Below are 21317 nucleotides of genomic sequence, written 5' to 3' on the forward strand. Positions count from 1 at the left end.
CTTACCTGTTTTAGCATTGGGTGCTAAAATTGTTTATTTTTAGTGCTAGTACTTTCGAGTGGCTTAACAAGGTGATCTTATAAGTTAAGTTGCGACAAAAGTAGAATCATAGAATAGTTTGGGTTGGAAGGGACCTGTAAAGGTCATCTAGTCCAACCCCCAACAGAGTGACACTGTTGTTCAACACAAAATTTGGAACTGACTAAGCATTACAAAAAATGGGTAGAAGAGGCTTGCTTTCACTTTGAATAATTTATCAAGAAGCGATGCAAAAAATTAACAAAAGTTAAGTCCTTGCTGGTTCAGAGGTCATTGTCTAAGGTAAAAGTTTGCAGGCTGAACCTGAAGATTTGCCTTTTGTCAGTATGGTGGAACAGATTTTCCACTGTATTTGATATTTGAACACAATTCTTACCCAAACACTTGTGGAGGTAATTCAGGTAGAAATAATGAGAACTGTAGCCTTTGTGGAAAACAGGAGCTGCCCAAAAGAAGACAAAAAGTTGTGAAATCTGTGGACATAAGTCTTTAAATGGTAATTTTGAGATTTAAATTAGTTAACTTTTTAATTTTTTTTTTTTTGCTTACAAGCGTAGAGGTTCGATACTCGAGCTGAGTGTCAGTGCTTCTCTTACCTTCTCTGGAGACAGTAGGCACTTTGCAGAGAGCGCAAAGGGAGTTCAGAGGAAAGCCAGCATACCCGCAGCAGAGATGCCAGGAGTTTGCCTGCAGCAACTGCTGAGCACTCCAGAAGGAGAAGGTCGCATGGGAGTGGGAAGCCCAGCTCTCACTGAGGGTGTAACTCCGTCCACGTACGCCTGGCTGGAGACTCCTGTTCCTGTTTGAGCACTGGCCTTCCCCTGGTACCCCATGAGGTGGTGGAGGGCCCAGGACCTCGGTGGGTCACGCGGTGAGGTGGAGAGCCCGTGGCCTCGGCAAGCGTAGGTGGGAGCTGTGTGCTGTGACAGTCAGCCCCGGTGTGACTGAGTGCACAGGTCTGACTTGTTTGTGTCCCAGCCCAGGGCTCTGGGAAGATCTTACATTCAGAAACCTGAGTAAACTGTGGTGTTGCGATGCCTCCAGTTTGTGGAAGTTTCAGTCGCCAGAAATCCCACCTTTTCTGTTCCTGGCTGCAAAGGTTGATGAGATACCGATGCTGGAGGTGAGCCGTGGGCTAGCGTTGGAGATGCTAGCAGAGATACCCACGTTTTCTGCTTTGTAAGAAGTGATACAAGTGTCCCATCAAAAAGCATCCACAAAGCATAGTGGCTCTTCGGAACTGATACTGCAGAAAGCCATGATTCTCTACATGTTTTTGTTTTTGTGATGATCCACAAGAAGGTCAGATTGCTTCAAGGAGAGCTGTGCCTGCTGAGGGTCCTGACGGTGCTGTCCTTCCCTCACCACCCTCTGCTGCCCCTCTCCCACTCCTCCGCTCTCGCCACTGGAACAGCCTGTCTGTGCACCAGTGGCTGGAGTAAACAGGGTCTCTCTTTTCCTTTAAATAGTGTATTAAACCAAGTTTATTTGGTGAACTTATTTGCATAGACCAATGTTTAGTTCAGTTACTGGCTGATGAGTTTTCCAGTACTTTTTTTTTTTGGCAGTTGAACATCTACTCATTGATGCAGATGGGGACAACTGCTATAGTTAAGATCTAGTCTGGTTTTTTTTCCTAGAATAAATTATGTTCTTTATTGTTTGCTTCTGCTGGCAATGGAGTAGAAATCATGCAAATGCTCTTTCAATCTAGGACTAAGAGCCCTTTCAAAGCTCATGGTATATTAGCATTTTCTTCCATGGGCAAGCACCCTTCACTCTCCTTTTAACTTTTAATACCTTATCAGGTCAAGGTTTCCAAACTGAATAAAAACCCCCTCATTTTCAGTAAAAGTTGAGTTGCTTCGTAAAGCTTTTCTTGGAAGGTGTGGCCGGTAATGTTAGTGTAATATGAGAGTAAGAAATTCTTTAAGTTTAAAAAATGGTATTGTGAGTGCAATTTAAGCAATCAGAAAGCCCAAGCTCCTATTCTTCTAAGCCCTGTGTATCAAACTCATAGCAGTTCACTCACAACTGTAAGTTGGAGCTTCTGTGGCCAGTTATCTATACGTGTCTGGCTTCGCCTAAGCTACGCAGATAATTAAGGTTGATATGTGTATCTTTGAACAGTAATATCTGTTTCTTTAGCCTTCAGTATGCAAGTAAATTAACTAAGGAAACATCAAAGTATAGGATTCAACACGGTTAAATATGCATTCTGTGTCACTGTGTTTGGCTTTTTTCTTTGTTCCCCAGGCATATTTATCCCATTGTAATGAATTGCAAATAGTCCCTAAATGTTACTCTTTTTGGTCACATTCTTCTGTTGAAGGTGCTTCGGTTCTTTTGCAGGTGGTTTTATGTACATCTTATCAGATTAGTTTCTAAGCAGCAACTGAACTGGGAGACGATTGATCATACCCGTTCGCCCTGCGGAGTTACCTGGGCACGTGAGTGAAGTGTGTGGTGAGGTCTGGCCCTAGTCAGCGAAGCGCTTGGTAGCGCGCGTGGTCCAGGGCAGTTCTGCCCTTTGACATCCCTGTGGGGCGGTTTGTCACAGCTCCCTCCAGAAACCATGAGGTTTGTGTTTCCTTGCGATCTGGGTGATAGTTTTTACTGCAAATCCACATGTTTGTTCTGTTTGGAGCTCTGTGGTTGTTTTCATTATTACTTTTGCTGGTCTTGCTTTTAAGGACATCACAGATGAGCAAACGTGGAATATCTGTCTCTCCCCCCCTCTTCGTAGCACGGTTCGAGCCATAGTCATGTCATCGTGGGGCCTCGCTTGGGGGATTGTCTCCGCGTGGTTGTGGCTGGTGCCTCCACAGAGGTTTGCATGGAAAGGACGGTGGAGTCCTTTCTTGCTGCCTCCTCCCATGTACCAGTCACACCAAGGCTGAGCCCCTCAAACTTAAGGGACAGGGCTCACCGTCCTTACCGAATCGTGGCTGCCATGGGTTATTGTCTTTACATTACAGGAAGGGCGTCAGCATGATTTAACCAAGAATAATAATAAGAATTACTTTGTAGTCATGCTTTTGTCACTTTCTATTGACTTTCTTCCAGATATTCACTCTGAATATGCCGTCTATGAATATACTATAGGTCAGGTGTCCAGTTATGCTGTTGTCAGTCTAAAGAATGTGGTATGGTGGCTGCTTCTCAGGTACAAGGTGAAAAAAGGGTTTATCTTCTCTATTAAATGCACACATGCATAAGGGGAGAAGATGAAGGGGCATATTGAATTCTTACAATACAGACTATGAATTTTAGACAACGCTGGAGGTGTTCAATGATGATGAAATGCCAGGAAATGTGTGTCCGGATTTACAAAGAGGAAGTTCTGAGCAACCTTACTGTATACTCCCTAATCTCTGCTCAGAAAGACCCTAATTTAGGGAACTGTTAAAAAACATCCCTAAATTTACGTATGTGCCTAATTCTTATTGATGTGCAAAAATACTTAAAGAAATCAAACCAAGGAAAAGAATGCATGAAGTCCTTACTGCTAGCTGGGATTTTCTTCTGATTGTGTAAGCCAGGAAACTTCTTTCAATGTGTGATGATCACAGAAAAAGTTACAGGCATTTTTTGCCTTTTCTTTCAGGTTGTTTTTTTTTAGGTTCTTGCCTCTGCCCCAGTTCTAAAAAATCAGAAAGGCTTAAAAAAAAAGTGTGTGGTTTTGTGTTTTGGTTTTGCTTTTGCTTTTTTTTTTTTTTTTAATTGTGAAAAAGCAGTTCTCAACAGTTAAAAAAAAATGGCATCATGTTTAAAACGTGATGTACTGGTTTGGCTGTTTTTTACCTCCTTCTCAAAATATACTGTTGTATGGTTTCCTTATTTATAGATAAAAATACAAATAGACTTGAGTATGTTTGGATAAACTATAGCATATGTTTCTTTGTATGTGTGTACATGGTGAGAGAATATGTAGATATAGTACAAGTGTTACCAAATAAACCATGCTGTGATCTCCATAATGTGTCCTGTAATGATTGGTTTACATCCAAAGAAGGGCAAAACTTACCTGCAAAATGCATTACAATACTATGAAAATGTCATCTTTTATTATGCTCTGTTAAAGCAATTATGCTACTCACCATGATATATAAATGTAGGCAGTTATAGGGTGCAATGTTATTTTTACCCTCAGCAGGAATGCACAAGAGAAGATGTACTACTTGGCCAAAGTTGCTTGCTCCCAAATTAATTTTAGGAGCTGAATATAAGCACCTAGAGGGTCTGTGTACGTGGTAGTCGTTGAGGTACAGTCTATCAAGGTTGTCTTATTGACTATGCACATATTAATGACATTGTTGAATCAGGATGTGGGTCTCTAAATAAGGTTTTAGCAGCCTAAGTTTCTGTTAGAAAATTTTGGCATCTATAGGTAGGGAGCTGTGGGGAGAAATAAAAGGTTGCGTTGTACTTCAGCTTCTTACGAGTTTTATGGCTGAATCCTATGAAACAGGTTTTCCATGGAAAAAACATTTCATATTTGTTTTTAGGTTTTCTTTCCTTCTGTCTATTTCTCCTTTTAATAATTGAAGACTACTGTTCATTATTTACATAAAACTGTCTCTCTTGGGTCTGCTTTCTGTAACCTTTCCCCTCAGAAGAATTCTAGGAATTTGCTGGCTTTCCTCAGGGGGATCCTGGCCATGTTTTATCTGAGCCTTCAGGCGAGATAGTTGGTGATTTTTATGAAGTAACTTACTATTTTAAATACTTGCATTTAACCTCTGCATAGATCAGCCATTTGAGCACATTTTGAGAAGTCATGTACGTAGGAAAATATGCGCTTTAATTTAATGTTCAGCCTTCTTGGTAGCTGGCAGCAATTCTCTACATGCAAAAGGGAGAGCCCCTTAGAAAAATAATAATAATAATAATAATGCAAAAAACCCCAATGCCCTAAAGGCAAGGTATTTCAGCTGTTTTTCTAAGGCTCTGCCTCTTTCTGTTTTCTCTTTCTGAGTCTTTTTTCTTTTTTTTTTTTTTTTTTCTGAAAACGAGGACGTGTCAGAACCAGAGGCCTCGAGCGTGGTATAAAATGACCCCAGCGTAAACCTCCAGCATTCCTCATCCTTCCCTCTCCAGCTGCTAACATCAGCCAAGGCGGCGTGCAGGCTTGGCTGCCGCCAGCACAAGCTCCCCGGCTCTCCCCCTCCCTCCTCCCCTCCCGCCCCTCTCCGCTTGCCAGTACAGTCAGCACTGCTTCATGTTAAGCACCGTTGCAATTTGAAATCTCGAGTACAAGAGCTGTCAGTGTGTTCCTTCGCCTCGTATCGGCTACTAGAGGGAAAGATGTGGGAGGGAGGGGCTTTCTTCAAAGTGTACAGGTTTTCTTTAGGGTGGATTGCTCAGCAGGTATTTTATGTGTATTATGTGGGTTAGTATTCATATAGAAATGATTTGAAAGCCACCTGGACAATACGTGGGGTTTTTTAAGTCTAGATGAAATGGTATTTCCTAGAGAGCATCCTGAATTACAGTGTCTCACGGATTCATATTCTAACTCTCTCTTTCATGTCCGTCTGCCGCAGGATATTTCAAAGATGGTTTGGCTGCCATTGAGACTTGGAGATCTGATGCCACAATGAGGACTCACACACGGGGAGCCCCAAGTGTGTTTTTCATACACGCGGTTTGCTTCGCCTTTGCCTACGGTGCCAGGGAGGACCCGGACGCGATGGTTCCTTTTGTCAACGCCAACTACGACAGCTACCCCATGCTCTACTTTTCCAAAGGGGACGTGGAGGCTCTGCGTCTCCAGGCTGCCACCACGCACCAGCACATTGCGGCTCGTCTGGTCGAGGCAGTGCAAACGATGCTGTCGAATCCCCTGGAGTACCTGCCTCCCTGGGACCCGAAGGAGTTCAGCGCTCGGTGGAACGAAATTTATGGCAACAACCTCGGGGCCCTGGCGATGTTCTGTGTGCTCTACCCTGAAAACATCGAGGCCATCAGTATGGCCAAGGATTACATGGAGAGGATGGCAGCTCAGCCTAGTTGGTAGATTTTTGTCTTTTTTTTTTAAGTTGTTCTTGCTGTATAAACTGCTTGCAGTTGGAGGAGTGAGTGGATGAGTGAATTGCTTAAATCATTTCAGTTGTTTTAATGTTCACTGTAGCAGTGACTAATTTGCTGAATGCGTTTACCCTCATCTGGACCAGCACTGCCACACGGCTTTTCACCTTCACTGGACTTACCCTCTTGTAGATTAATGCTGAAAGAAGGAGCGAGACCCTTCATGTACCATCCTAACTGTTGTAAAGTGAAAACCAAAAAAATACAAACCCATCCTCAATCAGAAGCTGGGGTTTCAAATCTGATTTGTGGCAAGAAGTGCTAAACGTGTTATTTTTTTAATCTCTGGTTTTTTTCAGACTTGCACAATTTCTTTTGGGTAAGAAATTCAGGAAAAGGGGACCTCTGAAAAAGGTATAATTAAGTGTAGGTAAAAGTGACACTCTAAGCTTCTGCAGTCAAGTGTTTTATGAAAGTTCTAACATCTGAGCTTCAGTTCAGACTTTGAGCTCAGCTTTGCTATGCAGTTCTTGGGACTCTCCTTAAGACATACTATGTCAGGATAAAAATAGTTGTCCATCTCATTACTTTACTGGAGCTGTTTGAGTAACTGGCATTTTGATGACCCCTTCCTGGATTAACTTCACCTGGATGTGAGTTGTCATACAGAAGTTACTCTGTCCTCGCTGTGCCCCACTCTTTCTGTGTTAATGTTCTCACCGTATGAGTGAGTCTAAAAATTTGGACCCTGAGGTCTCTCTCCTTCTCCTCACCTTCCTTTTCAATACCCATCAGCAATTTATCTCCCTTTTTTCCTCAGGTAGACACATTTCTCCTACCCACCTGCAGCAGTTGCCTTGCTCTGTGCACCTTGGTGACTGTGCCCCAGGGTTGCTGCCACTGTGAGGAGGTTCAGGGATGGAAATGTGGGCTTTGCCAGGACAGGGGATTCTGCCCAGGGCAGCAAGCTGGAGCTGCGATGGGAAACCTCTCCCCTCTGTGGCAGCCAGTGTCCTACAGCTCTGTGGTGGCAGCAGCTCAGCAGAAGTCTGAGTCAGGTTTCAGGTCAGCACAGGAGGAAGCATTAGCTCTTCAAGCAGTATTCATTTGGGTTAAGACCAACTAATAGCAGCTTATAAATGGCATCCATCCATGGACTGTCACTGGAAATATGCTGGATTTGAGCTAGCGTAACTTGGGATCCATATCCTCCTGATGGGCCTGATGTAAAAGGCAGTACAGTGCTGGGGTTCTCCTCCAACAGATATTAAAGTGGAAATACAGGAACTAGAACAAAAGAAGTGGTGGGAGAGAGAAGGGACATGCTGACCTTAAGTTGCTTGCAAGACGTGGAAGAGAGGACACATGGGACTTGGGAAAAGTAGTGGCACAGCAGGATACGGGTTATATCCAAAATCTTCCACTGAAGCATAGCAATACAAAGCTTCAGTCTTACTTACCTTCAGAGGTACTCTGTAGGACAACAGTCCTTCTCCTGGCAGATTGGCAGAGGGACAGAGCTGTATAGAGGGGAATCCCAGGACGCGTAACCATCTCCAACAAGACCTACAGGCTGCTCCAAACTCAACACCTTCTTAGTTTCATTGTTCACGCTCTTTCTTCACTTGCTTTGGGTAGTGTAAACACATAGTTACATGGCCATTTCTTTTAATGGAATAAGAAAGAGGCACGAGTGATTTTGTGAGTAGTGGAACTTACTTGTGTCTGTCTTTCTCAGTTTCCTATGTCTCACTCACTGTTTCAATAACCTCATTTCAGTTCCTTGTGTCCTGTGATTCCTGCCCTGGAATAATTGTGGTTCCTCTATCCCTTACCATAATGCTCTCCTTTGTCCCAGCTGACCAGATACAAATCAGAACTGAGCAGATATCCTATTTCCACTTGACTTTGATAATATTTGCCTATCCAAAACTACTTTCTCAAGCATGTATCTTGCATTACGTCGGTGAAAGAGAAGCCACACTTTTCCCATCTTTCCCTTCTGATGTAGACATGTTGTTCAGCAAACAATCAAGGTTTAATCAAGATTCTCCGCTTTGCAAAAAAAAGCAGGTACAGAGCATTTAGTAGGATACTAAGTACAGAAGGAGGAAATAATAAACTTAGGCGATAGGGCTAGGGTAAGATGCTCTCTGTATAATCTCCAACCTCCAAGTGGCCAGCTTTCCAAATGCTGTGACAGAGCCATGGATCTGGTTTCCATTTTTTATTTTCCCCTGAAAACTTATGGCTGAATGCTGTCAACATGGAGTTCACACTATAGCTCCTTCCTTCAGTGATGGCAGTAATATAGATTCCTATCCCTTGTCGAACAGTGGTTTTCAGGAAATCTGCAGGAGTGTAACATCTCTGAGGCATGTACTGCTCTCTCTGGCTTTGCTCAAATAGGTCAGCAGGTTCAGAAGCTGAAGGAATGGACAGACAGATTACGTAAATCTGGTTTTCCTAAGAAACTTAATTAAAAACTACCAGCAAAACAAGTTTACTGCACACACTTCTCCACCTAGGATAAGACTAGGAGAACAAACATGGCAAATAGGAGAGTTGTTGCCTGATCACTACTAGCAGGCATTTAGATTGTATGGCATCAAAATCACTGCGTAAGACTGGACATGAACTGTTCTGGCAATATCACAGTATAATGGAATTATTAAAAAAAAATGTTGTCCATTCTATTTAGGCATGTTTAGTTTCCCTCTGACTTTAGGGAAATTATCATGCCGAGTGATTTATTATGAATGTTATCCTTATTTCATAACTTGAGGGTACATGTTCTGATCAGGAGGAAGGAGCAGTTTTGATGCTGCTCAAGTTTGGAGCCTTGGATCTAAGGAGACTCATCTACATATGTCAACAGTAAGGAGGGCTTGTCCAGCGAGGAATCAGTGAGTAAATCAGAGGAGCTTTTCTCTCCCTAGACATTCTCTATAACATAGGTGCCTAAATAGTTATGTAAATTGCCCCAAAAATGTCTTTAGCACTGCAGGATTCATCAACTATAATGGAAAGTTAAATCTGTCTGTCATATGAATTCCTTTGTGGCAGTTTGATTCTTTCAAGAGTATAATATGGATTTGACTTCTGCTGACATGACATACTGCAGAATTTAATTTAAAAAAAAAAATCCAGTTGGATGAGTTTCCTCTAATTTTCATGGAGGTACAAAATAAATTTAAGCCTTATCAGAAAATTAAAGTGAATTTTGGTAGTGTGTGCAGTAGTTGGATAAAACAAATAGTTTAAAATGTCACACTCGTTATATGGCCCAGCATGTCTGGAGATTAAAGAGACTGACATTTTACATTTCATCTTTACATTAGCAAGGCTCCTCAATAGTCTACATATAGTTCAATATATCAGGATACAATTATGAGGAAGTTTACTGATAATTGATACATGCATGGAAGTGGCATGTGATTTAAGCGCTTTTGTCTTTTCTCATGAATTACAAGTCATTTTATGTCGCGTCATAAAGCACAACCTTAATTGAGTTCCCATTCACATAGGCTAACAGCGCTTGAGCTGTTTGTCATAACAACTGATGCTGATAGGCATGCTGCTCATAACAGAGCATCTGTAATTGCTACATCCTGGAATAGGTTTACATTTTAAAATAAACAAAGGGGCAATGGCCCATAGCTAACTATAACAATCCCCCAAAATAAATATGGGAACAGACAATGTTTTGGAGACTAGCAAGAGCAGGGAAATGTGGTGCACTAATATTTCAATAAAAATAAATTAACTTTAATGTTTTTGCCTGTAAAAATTAAAAGCTGACGTTAAGTAACTCACTTGGTTTTCCTGGGATTTGATATCTAGATGCTGTCTAAAATCCTAGGGAAAATTTGTCTTTCTATTTAAGTCATATTATCTTATTTTACAGAGAACAGAGGCTATAGAAGCGTTTTCTGGCATGTTATCTCTGACTGGCCCCTAGAGCACTCCCCACCAGAAGTGCGTTTTTGGCCGAGGGGATCTGTACTCGTGATTCTTTCCATATGCTGCCTCGGCCTGTTCCTGCACCGAGCGGAGTGATGTAATCGGAGTCACACATCATGCAGAAATAAAAGTCCAGTCAGATTCTATGTTTTGGACTAAGCAGTGAAAAACTCCCTTACTAAGCCCTCCTTATAAATAAATGCCTTAGAAGTTCACAAATTTTGCACCCTTCTTAGAGCAGGAGAGACGTCCCCGTTTGCAATTGCCAGACAAGGGGTTTTTGTACCTTTTTTTTTTTTTTTTTTTGGCACGTAGTTGACACACCATTTTTAAAGAGAAGTATGTTACCAATGCACAGTAAGGTGTGGGATTTGACAGCAAGCCTGGCTCTGGGGGCTTCATAGGGGAGATAATTACTGTCAAGCCCATGCAAACATTCCAAGGAAATAGCAGCAAGCAAGGAGAAGCTAACAGAGGCTTCAACATAACAAATCTGTTATATTGCAGACCTTTCTGCTATTTCTTATTAACCAGCAACCCTATAGCCTTCTGTTAGTCCCTGTTTATTGAAAGTATTGGAGCATGCTATAGGGCCGTTGCTGTTAGTATCCAGATAGTACTCGGTGTTGAACAATATGGATGGCAAAGTAAAAATACAGAAATATAAATAATTCAATGTGTAGATGAATGTATAACTAAAATTCACATGTGCCAGGCTGAAATAAAGCGAGTCTGTGCTGACACCACAAATTTAGAACATCTGTTTGACTCCCAATGATCAACTAGCAGTCACATTCAAAGAAAACTTAGGAGGTTTTCATAAGACTGTGACATAGAAGTTCATATAAAAGAAGCTGGGGGGATGCTGAAATAGTCTCCTACAGGGAGGAAGAAAAAGAAAAGGAAGGGTAGGAGGATGAATTTTGTATCTGGAATATATATTATGTTAGTCAGTGAAATGTCAAACCCTTGTACTGTTTTTATCTTTTTCATATGTAGCATTTAAAAATAGAAATTGTGCATGACTCTGAAATTAAATGGCTAGTTGGATTTTGAAGAGTTTCACTTACAGCTTCTTTTTTAATTGATAGGATGTCTAGGAGATAAACTGGTGCTGAAGTTTTCTGGTAGACACAGAGAGGTCACTTTGTGGCATACCTGGTATAAAAAATCGCTACAACAAGAGCTAGAGGTAATCTAGGGAATAACAACCTAACTAGATTTCTGTGTCTGTTTAATATGGCACTGAGAACTACTAAAACAGACTGAGTTCTTGTTTATTAATGTGTCAAAACAGAATGATCATGATTGATACTAACAGCAAACCCAGTATGAAAAGGACTTTCTTGTGATCAAAGCCAAAAATGAGCAAAGAGGGCCTGAAAGAAGCTTTAGAAGCAGTAGAACAATGATTATGAGGTAAACCTGTGAGGAAACAGAAAGAGGATAGAAAGTAGATGAAGATTTCCAAAGGAGTAAAGTTTTAGTTGTCTCCTCAATGCCTAAGCAGGATAACCTTCCTTTTATAGTAAGCTTTTAAAACTTCTGAAAAACGTTGTCTATATGTTGCCCTTTTTTTTCCATATTGATATTAATGTAGCCCTTTACATTGAACCACTCCTTTGCCTGTCTTCCCACGAACTGAGCTGTGATGAACAGGAGCATGAACAGCAGAGTGGCTGCTGCTGAAACACGACTGGTAAAGAGATGGGGGCAAACTTATTATGTTTTACCTTAGACACCAGAAATATAAATCATCAATTTTTCAAGGATGTTTTTTATTAACATTTTTGTTGTTGCAAATGACCAAGCACTTAGATTGTGCAGATAATGGCTTTTTTGGTTTTGGCAACCAGCCAGAAAAATGTGGAAAGGGTGAAAGCTGAGAGATTGTTTTGGATGAAACAGATATTTTTTTTCAAGGATTTTTCTTTTTTCTTTCCAAAAGAAAAATGGGAAGATATTGTTCCATCAGTGAAGAAAATATTCCATTTGAGCACAAGAAAATATTTTGTTTCAGAGGCTTTCTAAGAAAAATACTGAAAACTGAGTCTAGTTTATAAAATAAATGTTGGTGGTCTCATTCCCCTTGATACGTATACTCCCTCTGGCCACAGAAGAATGTTTCTCTCCTTTGCCTGATGGAAGGTTTAAAGCTGTATCTCCTTTCCCCAGAAGTGGGTCAGAACAATAGCAAGGGTCTGTGGAGTGCCAGGGCATTGCCATTGGCATCAGCCTTGGGAAGACTGTACAATTACACAATCGATTTCAGGATCAAGGGGTCAGTTGGCCCCATTACATGCCACATTTGCAGCCACACTTGACGTTTCATGTGCATTAAACTCAACCATGCTGTTAGTTAGCCACCATATCCGCGATGGACTGCATCAAAATGCACTAGAGGGCTGTCCTTGAACTAATTTTCACCTGTAAGCCTTTAGAAAAGAGTCCCGACTCATTTCCTTTGCATCCACCTAGTGAGAGTGAGAGGTTCCGTACTGGGGAGGGACTACTGGCGTGCTTCCTTCAGTCATTAGCTTAATCTGTCCTCAACCTCCAAGAGTTGTTCTGCAGTAAGTAATTTGTCACAGGAAAGTTTGGGGCATTAAACTTCAGGATGTGGATTACTTGTGTAGTGTATGTGTCAGGATGTGCTTAATGCTTCATTTTGCATGCAGTGATGCCATATTACTTAGTGACACAGAGGCTAGAAATCAGACCTCACACTGCCCGGAAGGCTATTCTGTTCTCGCGTTAGAGAGTGTTATTTTCCTATTTACTTCAATTTGGTTTTGGGCATAAACTGCAGCACAGGAATTTCCACCTCAACACGAGGAAAAACTTCTTTACTGTGAGGGTGATGGAGCACTGGAACAGGCTGCCCAGAGAGGTTGTGGAGTCTCCTTCTCTGGAGACCTTCAAAACCCGACTGGACGTGTTCCTGTGCAACCTGTCCTGGGTGATCCTGCCTTGGCAGAGGGGTTGGACCAGGTGATCTTCAGAGGTCCCTTCCAACCTCTACCATCCTGTGATTCTGTTTTGAAGAAACTATTTTTCTTGTTGTTGTTGTTGTTTCAAGGGGACACAGTACTGATTTTTACTTCCTATCCAAAATTTTATACCATTTGCATACTCATTTAGAGCATTGAATTGCCTTTAATGAAGGTGCTCTGTACGGTCTTAGCCTTGGGCAACGCAGTGCATGCGTGATGGTTCTTGACAACATAAACTGATGACTGAAGAATTGAGTCTTAACTCCACCTTCAGATTCATTGTTTGTTGTAGAAGGTGACAAATTTGAAACAGCCACTACATCACACCATGCTAAAATTCTCAACACATGTAGGAAAACCATACTACTTATCCATAATACCAACCTTATCCATGATCTCTTATTTCTCCAGTTTCTTCATGGAGGATTTATATCAAGCTCAATGTTTAAAATAAAGTAACAAAAATATTTTATGTGATACAGATCAAGAAAACTTAAAAGAACATGCCAGGCATGTATTTGTCCTGTGCCATTTACAGAATTTGTCCAGACATCAGTTCTTCATGCAGAATGATGCATATGGCTTTGTATGTATACAGAGTTTGATCATTAGGCAGAAAATTCATTCAGCACCTTTTGCTCTTTTATAAACCTTCTTAAGTTTCCAGATAGGCACCTCTTCCAAATACAGGTATAGATGCACAAGTGTAAAAAAAAAAAAAAAAAAAAAATGTTCATAACATCTGTAGGGATGTGTTTAAGGTTTACCTGTTATAATATGCTTTAGAATTTTTGGAACAGTGCCTTTGCCAAAAGTGTTTGCTTGCAACTAGTTGCTCCATTTTATTTGTTATAACGAAGCCACTACAGATATTTTTATTTACTTTGGATTCTTTTTTATAACATTTGGTACTTTTAAAATACCAAGGAGGATAATACAGCATTGAGGTGAAGGTTACTTGCTGTCTTCAGACACAGTTAATTGCTAAGCTGAGGTTCATACTATCTGATGTTAAGCTTTTACTCCTGAGAGGCTTAGAAAATCGTTGTTTTCCAGTGCAAAGCATTGGGATGTTTTTACCTATCTTTATTTGTATAAATACACACAACCTTTCTTTAATATTTCAGAGCAGAGTAGTTCATATCTAGCCCTAAAAACTCTTTCTTCGCATAAATACGTTCTGTGCAGGCCTATGGTACCATGCTTTCCCACAGTTTATCAGCTCGGCTGTTTACCAAATCTGACACTGGAGATCCCTTTGAAAAAATGAGAGCGTAATTTAGACACAAAAAGCATTTAATGCTTGCTACTTAACCATTCTTCTTGTGAATCATGTTCCACATTGTTTGGTGTACATTTCTTGGGTCCATTGAAATTCAGTTAATGGAGGTGCACCAATTTATATCGGCTAAAGAGTTATTACTTCAAGGGAGCTTCATTTTAAGAACAGATGTTGGCTGTGGTTTTGTATGTTTAGAAATGAGGGTCTTTAAATTGTCATCTTTAATTTTCTGTATTACTTCAGTGCATCTCCTCTGTTAAATTCTATACAAAACTTACTATACAGAATTGCAATTTGAGGGAAGTCATGACAAAATTAACTTTGTCTAGCCTGAGGCAGATAACTATGCTAGTATGTAGGCTTAGGATGCCTAACATAAGGTTTTTTACACTGAAGGTGTTTTGGGTTTTTTTGCTGAAGAAGTCAACAACTTAAATGCAGTCATAACTTAGCATATCCTATGTAGAAGAGCACTTTCTGTTTTATCACAAGTGGTGCCACAGAGACTAATATACAATCTTGTACTACAGAATTTGATGCAGTATTGCATTCAAAGAAAAATATAAAATTAGCATATGTCTTAACAATGAACTTTACAATAAATCAGTTCCCCTGTCAAGTCCCATTTAAGTTGAAGTCGGGTAAAGATCATTAAATTCTAATTAGCAATTTATATGTTGTTATAAGGATACTGAACTTTGAATTTAATGTCTTAAATTAACTCAAATTCCTTCATTGTTCTTTTCTTTCCCCCTAATGTATAGCTTAGCCTCAATCACTTTTTAATTGTTCCAGGCAGAGGCCTTTAAAGTGATAGTTCCTGTACCCATCTGAACTCTGATTTTTGAATGTGCAGAGGTTTAGTGAAAAGCAAAACTAAAAATACTTTAGAAGTTAGGTTTCATGATATAGCTGGTCAAAGGTATGTTCATGTGTCAAAGGATTTCTGACAGGAATCGTAGAATCACAGAATCATTAAGGTTGGAAAAGACCTTTAAGATCATCAAGTCCAACTGTCAACCCAACACCAGTGCCAGGGTGTTCTGTACAACCAGTGTAGAATGCAACTTCAATTTTATGTATATGACTAACATAATTTTAAAAGCTTTTTGAATGATAAGCAAAGATTAAAAAGCAGAAATAGAGATGCAGAGAATGAACTGAGAATGGCAAATAACCAGTTAACTCAGATTTTCAATTTCTGCCTCAGTGACACAGCATAAATATATCTGGAGAGTAGGAAGGGTTGCTTGCGCAGTTCAGCTATGTTTTCTTCCAGCTTACTGGAAATATGGAAGGAATGAGCATTTAGGAAAAGCATGTATATGTTTTGGCTTACAGGTCTGTAATTTTTTGCACAACAATTAAGCAAAAACATAAATAAGAATCTTACTATACCTGATTGGAAGCCTTCACTGATAAGTTTAGAGTTTGAACCAGGAACAAAACGATAAAGAGGTGTTCCCACCATTGACTACAGAGAATGGCATGTAGATGTGGAGAAGATGAGTAGTAAATTTCTAGAACTTTTTTCCTGATGCTTTGACAGTTATTTGTTACCACACTTATAGCTGTCTTTTAATATTGTTCACAACCATATTCTGTCAATGCTTGTCTGTTAACTAAGAAACAAAATGGTGCAAACAAAATAATCCAATCTAATAAAAACCCTGGTTCAGAAAAAAAGGTCAAATCCTGCTGCTCAAGTATGCATTCATGTATTTAATTAAAAATCTGTGAGATAGCGATTTCATTGAAAAAAAAAGTAAAAATGAATGTATAACTTCACTCAGCAGAAGATGGGATTGAAGCTGAGAGAAGGTAAACACTTAAAACTGTTGTAAATGCAGCTAATCAAAAAGCCTACAGAGGCTTTCCTTACATACAAGTATGAATGTGCCGAGTTCATTTGAGTTCTTCCAGTGGTGTTAGATGTACTGAAATAAAAATGAAAGATAATTTTCCTCACTTGTTGATGTTGCATTTTACCTTAGTTGCTGTGCCCAAGGCTGATGGTCATAATTTCTACTTGGTTCATTTACGCACTTTGAATGCAAATACATGCTCCTATAGCAGAATGAATTTTTTTAAAACATCTTACTTTTTGGGTTTTTTTTCTTATCTGCTCACACTGCTGCTTATACAAATAAAGATGGAATCATATTTATAGAATCATAGAATAGTTGAAGCTGGAAGGTGTACATCTTCAGAGGCACAACACAATTTCAACTGATTGCAGTAGGATACTCTCTTATCTCAACAATTTAAAATTCATCTCTGTAATAAAAAACATACTGCAAAGTAAGTGAAAGAAGAGAACAACGATGAGAACGATGAAAGCAACCGATGACTGTTCAATGTATCAAAGATTTTATTTTCACTATGTATTCCTTCATGGTTTTTTTGTAGAACCATGGCCTGAAAGTACTGTCAAGTCTTTGATACCCAATATATGCTTGATTTAAGAGAAATATTTGTTCTGTACTACCTCCACCTCCATTATGAATTTTCTTGGTACAAGTTTACCATTTTGCTAGGTTCAACGTAATCATTTGATACAAGCACGTGGTTCCTGGAAAATAATTTTGAGTAGTGGTGTCATTTTACCTCTATTTTATGTTAAACACTGGGTTCTTTTAATGCTATTAGGTATGATAATTTGAACTGTAGTCATGAAAGTAAATTTCATCATCTCTACTTCTAGCATTGAATGCATATGTGAAATGAAGAAACAGCATTGTGAGTTATTTTATTACGCTTGCTTTAAAGACGACTTCAGTCCCATAGCCACCATTCAAGAATTTAGCAACATTTGGCTCCCTTGGAAAAGAAAAAGATTGTTATGGGTTTTTGAAGGACTATAAACTATGGGATATTACTTTCTCACAAAAATGCTGTGAATCTTCCTTCGTATAAATAGATTCTGTTTCTGTACAATTGATACTCTGCATATCTGTTTCCCCTAGCAAAACCCAGAATATTGCAAACATCGTTTTAATATGTAACAACTTAATCTTCTAATAAAATTGATGAGCTTTGAAGGTTAATGTTGTATATACTTAGGAAAGAAAAAAATGGTCTCAGAGACTTGGTACATGGCTTACTACTGTGTTAAAATTCAACATGAATTGCCAAACTTCAGAGACATTAAGTCATGCACAATTCACAGTATGTTAATGGAGAAAAATAAGTAGGTGAAGCTCAATTAATTGGCATCTTTCTTTATTGACAGGCTAGTGAAGGACGCCCCATGGGATGAGGTCCCTCTCGCTCACTCCTTAGTTGGTTTTGCCACTGCGTACGACTTCCTGTACAGCTATCTTAGCAAGACTCAACAGGAGAGATTTCTTGAGGTAATTGCCAATGCCTCGGGATATATGTACGAAACATCATACAGACGTGGATGGGGTTTCCAGTACCTCCATAACCACCAGCCTACCAACTGTGTGGCCCTGCTGGCTGGAAGCCTGGTTCTGATGAATCAAGGTATGTGCTAAACCACAGGAACGTTTTTCTGAAGTGTATCAACTCAATCAGCCATTTATGCAGCAAAGTTCAGGAACTGATACAAATGCTTCGGAGAGTACAGCAGTATTGGGTTTGCTCTTTGGTTACTTAGAAAAATTTCATTTACTGAATCGAACAAAAATCTGTGAGCAGATGTACAAGGTATAATACATATGCATTTATACCTACACATACAAATTCAGTTGTCTAACTGATTCTGGAATTCTTACCTCACTGTAAGAATTAAAAATCCTGTTGTGTATCATCTGTCCAGTCCAGATTTACAGACAGGATCTTTCAGGGTAGATTATTAGTGATGCACTTGGTCTCCTTACACCATGTGTTGAGAAGGTCAGAAACACCCCATGCTCTGAGCTGGGAGCTAGACAACAGGACAACCTGGAGTTTGGTCCAAGACTTCTGTCCAGTCTCCCTGAGACAGCTGCAAAGGTGTAACTTTATCTACCCAAAGGCCACAGCTCAGGACCTTTCTTTCCAGCATCCTTTTCTATGGAGAGGAGCAGGGCTTTACCTTTTTGCCTCTGAACTGTGCCCTTGCACCTCCCAACCTTCATCCAAGAGGTGTCTGTGCCAGGTGTCATCTTCTTTCCTTTGGGCACTTAAACCCATCCTTCCCAGTTCCCAGGTGAATAACCTCACCTTGTTGCTTTTGGCTGCTCTGCCTGAGGGCTTTCCCTCTCCTCCTGTTTAAGTGATACACAGTGTAACCAAGAATGCAAGTCGTGGAGTCGGAGGGAAAGAGCAGATAAGAAATCCTGGTCCCAGTGGTACTTTAGCTGAGAGGTAGAAGTCATGGAGCCAACTCCAGCGTATAAGAATGCATCAGTATTTTATCAAGTGATTATTTAATATATGCCAGAAGTATTTTGAAAACACGATGCTCGATGGAACTACTTATTTGCTGCAAGTCAAGGCAAGTCTGGTTTCTGGATGCTGATGTACCTTACCAAGCAAAGGTACATCTGCACATCACTGGAGATTTCAGACACCCAAAGAAGTGTGAAAAAACAACTGTGGCATCTACTGTGTTCAAGGGGGGTGGGGTGTGTGTGTGTGTCATCCTTTTGTTAAGTGTTTGTCATAACAAGCGCAGTCACTGATGTGCATATGCTGAAAAGCAGCAAGAGTATGTGTGGGAGTTATTCCTTTTCCTCTTATCTTGCCTTCCACAAATTGAAGACTCAGATAATATTTATTCAGTGGGTTTTTCTAAATTCCTCATAATTCCATTCTTCCTCAAGCCTCCGTTGTTGCAGAAAGCTGGCAGTTTGCAAGATGACTCTGTTTTTCATTAAATTGTAGACCATAAGTATGCTTTATGGCAAACAATGGTAACATCACAAATAAAGTTGGGCAATATTTCTTTCACCAAAGGTTGGGGAGGGGGGGGCGGGGTTTGGGGGGAAAAGCAAATTCAGCAACACTTTAGCAATTTGAAAATAGTGGTGATATTTCAAATGAAAATAGGTCAAAACAGACTGTATATTTCTAAATGAAAATTCAGCTGTTTTCAGTATAGAGCAACTTTATTTTTTTTTAAATGGAAATTTAAATTGAGTTTTTCTGTTGGTCTAAATTCAAAAATAAAAGTTTTTTTAAAATTCTTATTCCAAGATGAGAGACTTTTTCTGAAGGAGGAAAAGAAAAAGGGAGGAAGAAGGGGAGTGAACATACTGTTCTTCCTGGATCAGATGCATAGCAATTGCAAATAGTGTATCCCAGTGTAGACCTTTCTCCCAAAAGCTTTAAACTCCAACTAACAATTTTAAACACAATTCAGCTATTGAAGCATGCAGAGACTAAATAGCCAGCTTAAAAACCTGTGAACATTATCATAGACTGAAAAATGAAACTAATTGAAATGAATTCTAGGCACACATATATAGTGAAGTCTTTGTAGTAAATAAAATATTTTAAAAAGTAAAAGTATTTTAAAAAAATAAAGTAAATACTCAGCTATTCAAAAAATAAAATTGAGTAAGGCCTAACTTGATATAGATACTGCATATTTTAGGTGAGATTTGTTCTGGTTTGTTGTGTAGCCTGACAGAGTATTGAGTCTCTTTCTTTTTTTCATTCTAATGTATTATTACTCTTTTAATATACTACAAGTGTAGGATTATACCATAAATATACACTAAGTAAACAGAACGTATATGCATCACAGTGGTAAATGCCCTGTGCTGAACCATGGAAAATACCATTCTTGCAAGTGCAGTAGTCAAAAGCTAGCTATTGTGGCTGTTATGTCACAAGGGAAAACAAGAGTGGAAGCATTTGGGATTTTATTCGGACAGACTGCTATGCTGCCAACTCCATCAGAGTAATGAAGTAGTGTCAAGATAGCTGTGAGTAAAGTAAGTGGAAGTAAGGAGGGCCACCTGCCCCTGTTGTTCAGGTCTTCCCCATCGTAGTTATCTCTTCAGCCAGCGCATAAAAATACCATGTTAGATTCAGGTTGTCTAACTTAGACGTTGCATTTTTTTTCTCTCTGTTAACTGAGCAGGATTTGGCAGCCTTGCCTAGCAGGATGTCTGAATTGCTCATCAACTCTGCTGAGCATAAATAGTAATTGTGGCGGTGAAAAGAAACGGTCTTAGTAGCAGCTTTGAATGTAGCTCATACTCCCTTACCCCGGCACGTGCACTTCATTCAGCAGGCAACGCTTCGCCACGTAATGGGGCGTAATTTATGCCAGCGGAGCTCTGAAGTCTGGTTAAATCTGTGTCCAGACACTTTGAGCTGGGTAGACTCTAAGCTGCCATATAGAAGCGCAAGGCAGTTGGTCTCTGTTTAGTCCTACGTCTCTAGCCAGTGAATCCAAAAGAAAATAAGAGAAGGCACGTAGCCTTTCCTCTGCTGGGATCCACGTGCTGACTTCTGCAATACAGAAATGCAGTGCTGAGGCTCTCGTGCTTGTGCTTGGTTCCTTGGTAAGATCTGAGAAGGTCTTCTTGCAACCTCTTCCCAGCTCTTGATTTGTGTAGAGCAAACCAAAATAGTAAGATCTCTGACAGTCTTTAGAAGAAGTATAATTGTTCAGGGCTTGTATATGTGGAGGCTGAAACTTAACCTAGTTGGAAGCTTGGTTTTATTCTGGAACTGAGGAATCTGCACTTGGAATTAACCATGCAAAACTTTTCCAAAATAATTTCTGTTTGGGTAGCCCTCTAGGTTGTACAATAAAATGAAAATGTAAGTAGAATGGATCATGTCTTAAAATAGAGCATGTATTAGTAGAATATCAGTTAACTGCAGCTGAAATGTAAACTTCTTTGTATTTTTAAACTCTGAGGGTCTCCTTACCATGCTGGTGATCATGCCAGTGAAAAATGACTGATTAGAATATTTGCATTATTGGAGCCCTCTAGTGGAGACTGTAAGTCTGTATCCATACGGATTTAATTTGAAATACAATAAATAGAATCATAGAATCATTTAGGTTGGAAAAGACCCTTGAGATTATCAATTCCAACCATTAA

General features: G+C 39.8%; 1 protein-coding gene across 1 annotated transcript in view; it reads left to right on the plus strand.

Annotated features, from left to right (window-relative positions):
• The window catches only part of LOC309404144 (dermatan-sulfate epimerase-like), a gene marked incomplete at its 5' end in the record, with an annotated part of 201936 nt that overhangs the window by 174173 nt on the left and 6446 nt on the right, over positions 1-21317 (plus strand). The window contains 2 exons of the mRNA XM_081998527.1: positions 5586-6054; positions 17540-17793. Coding sequence (XP_081854653.1) covers positions 5586-6054; positions 17540-17793 — 723 coding nt within the window. The remainder of the gene's footprint in view (positions 1-5585; positions 6055-17539; positions 17794-21317) is intronic.

Source organism: Phaethon aethereus (assembly GCF_964289735.1).
Source record: "Phaethon aethereus genome assembly, chromosome: 3".
NCBI classification, from domain to species: Eukaryota; Metazoa; Chordata; class Aves; order Phaethontiformes; family Phaethontidae; genus Phaethon; species Phaethon aethereus.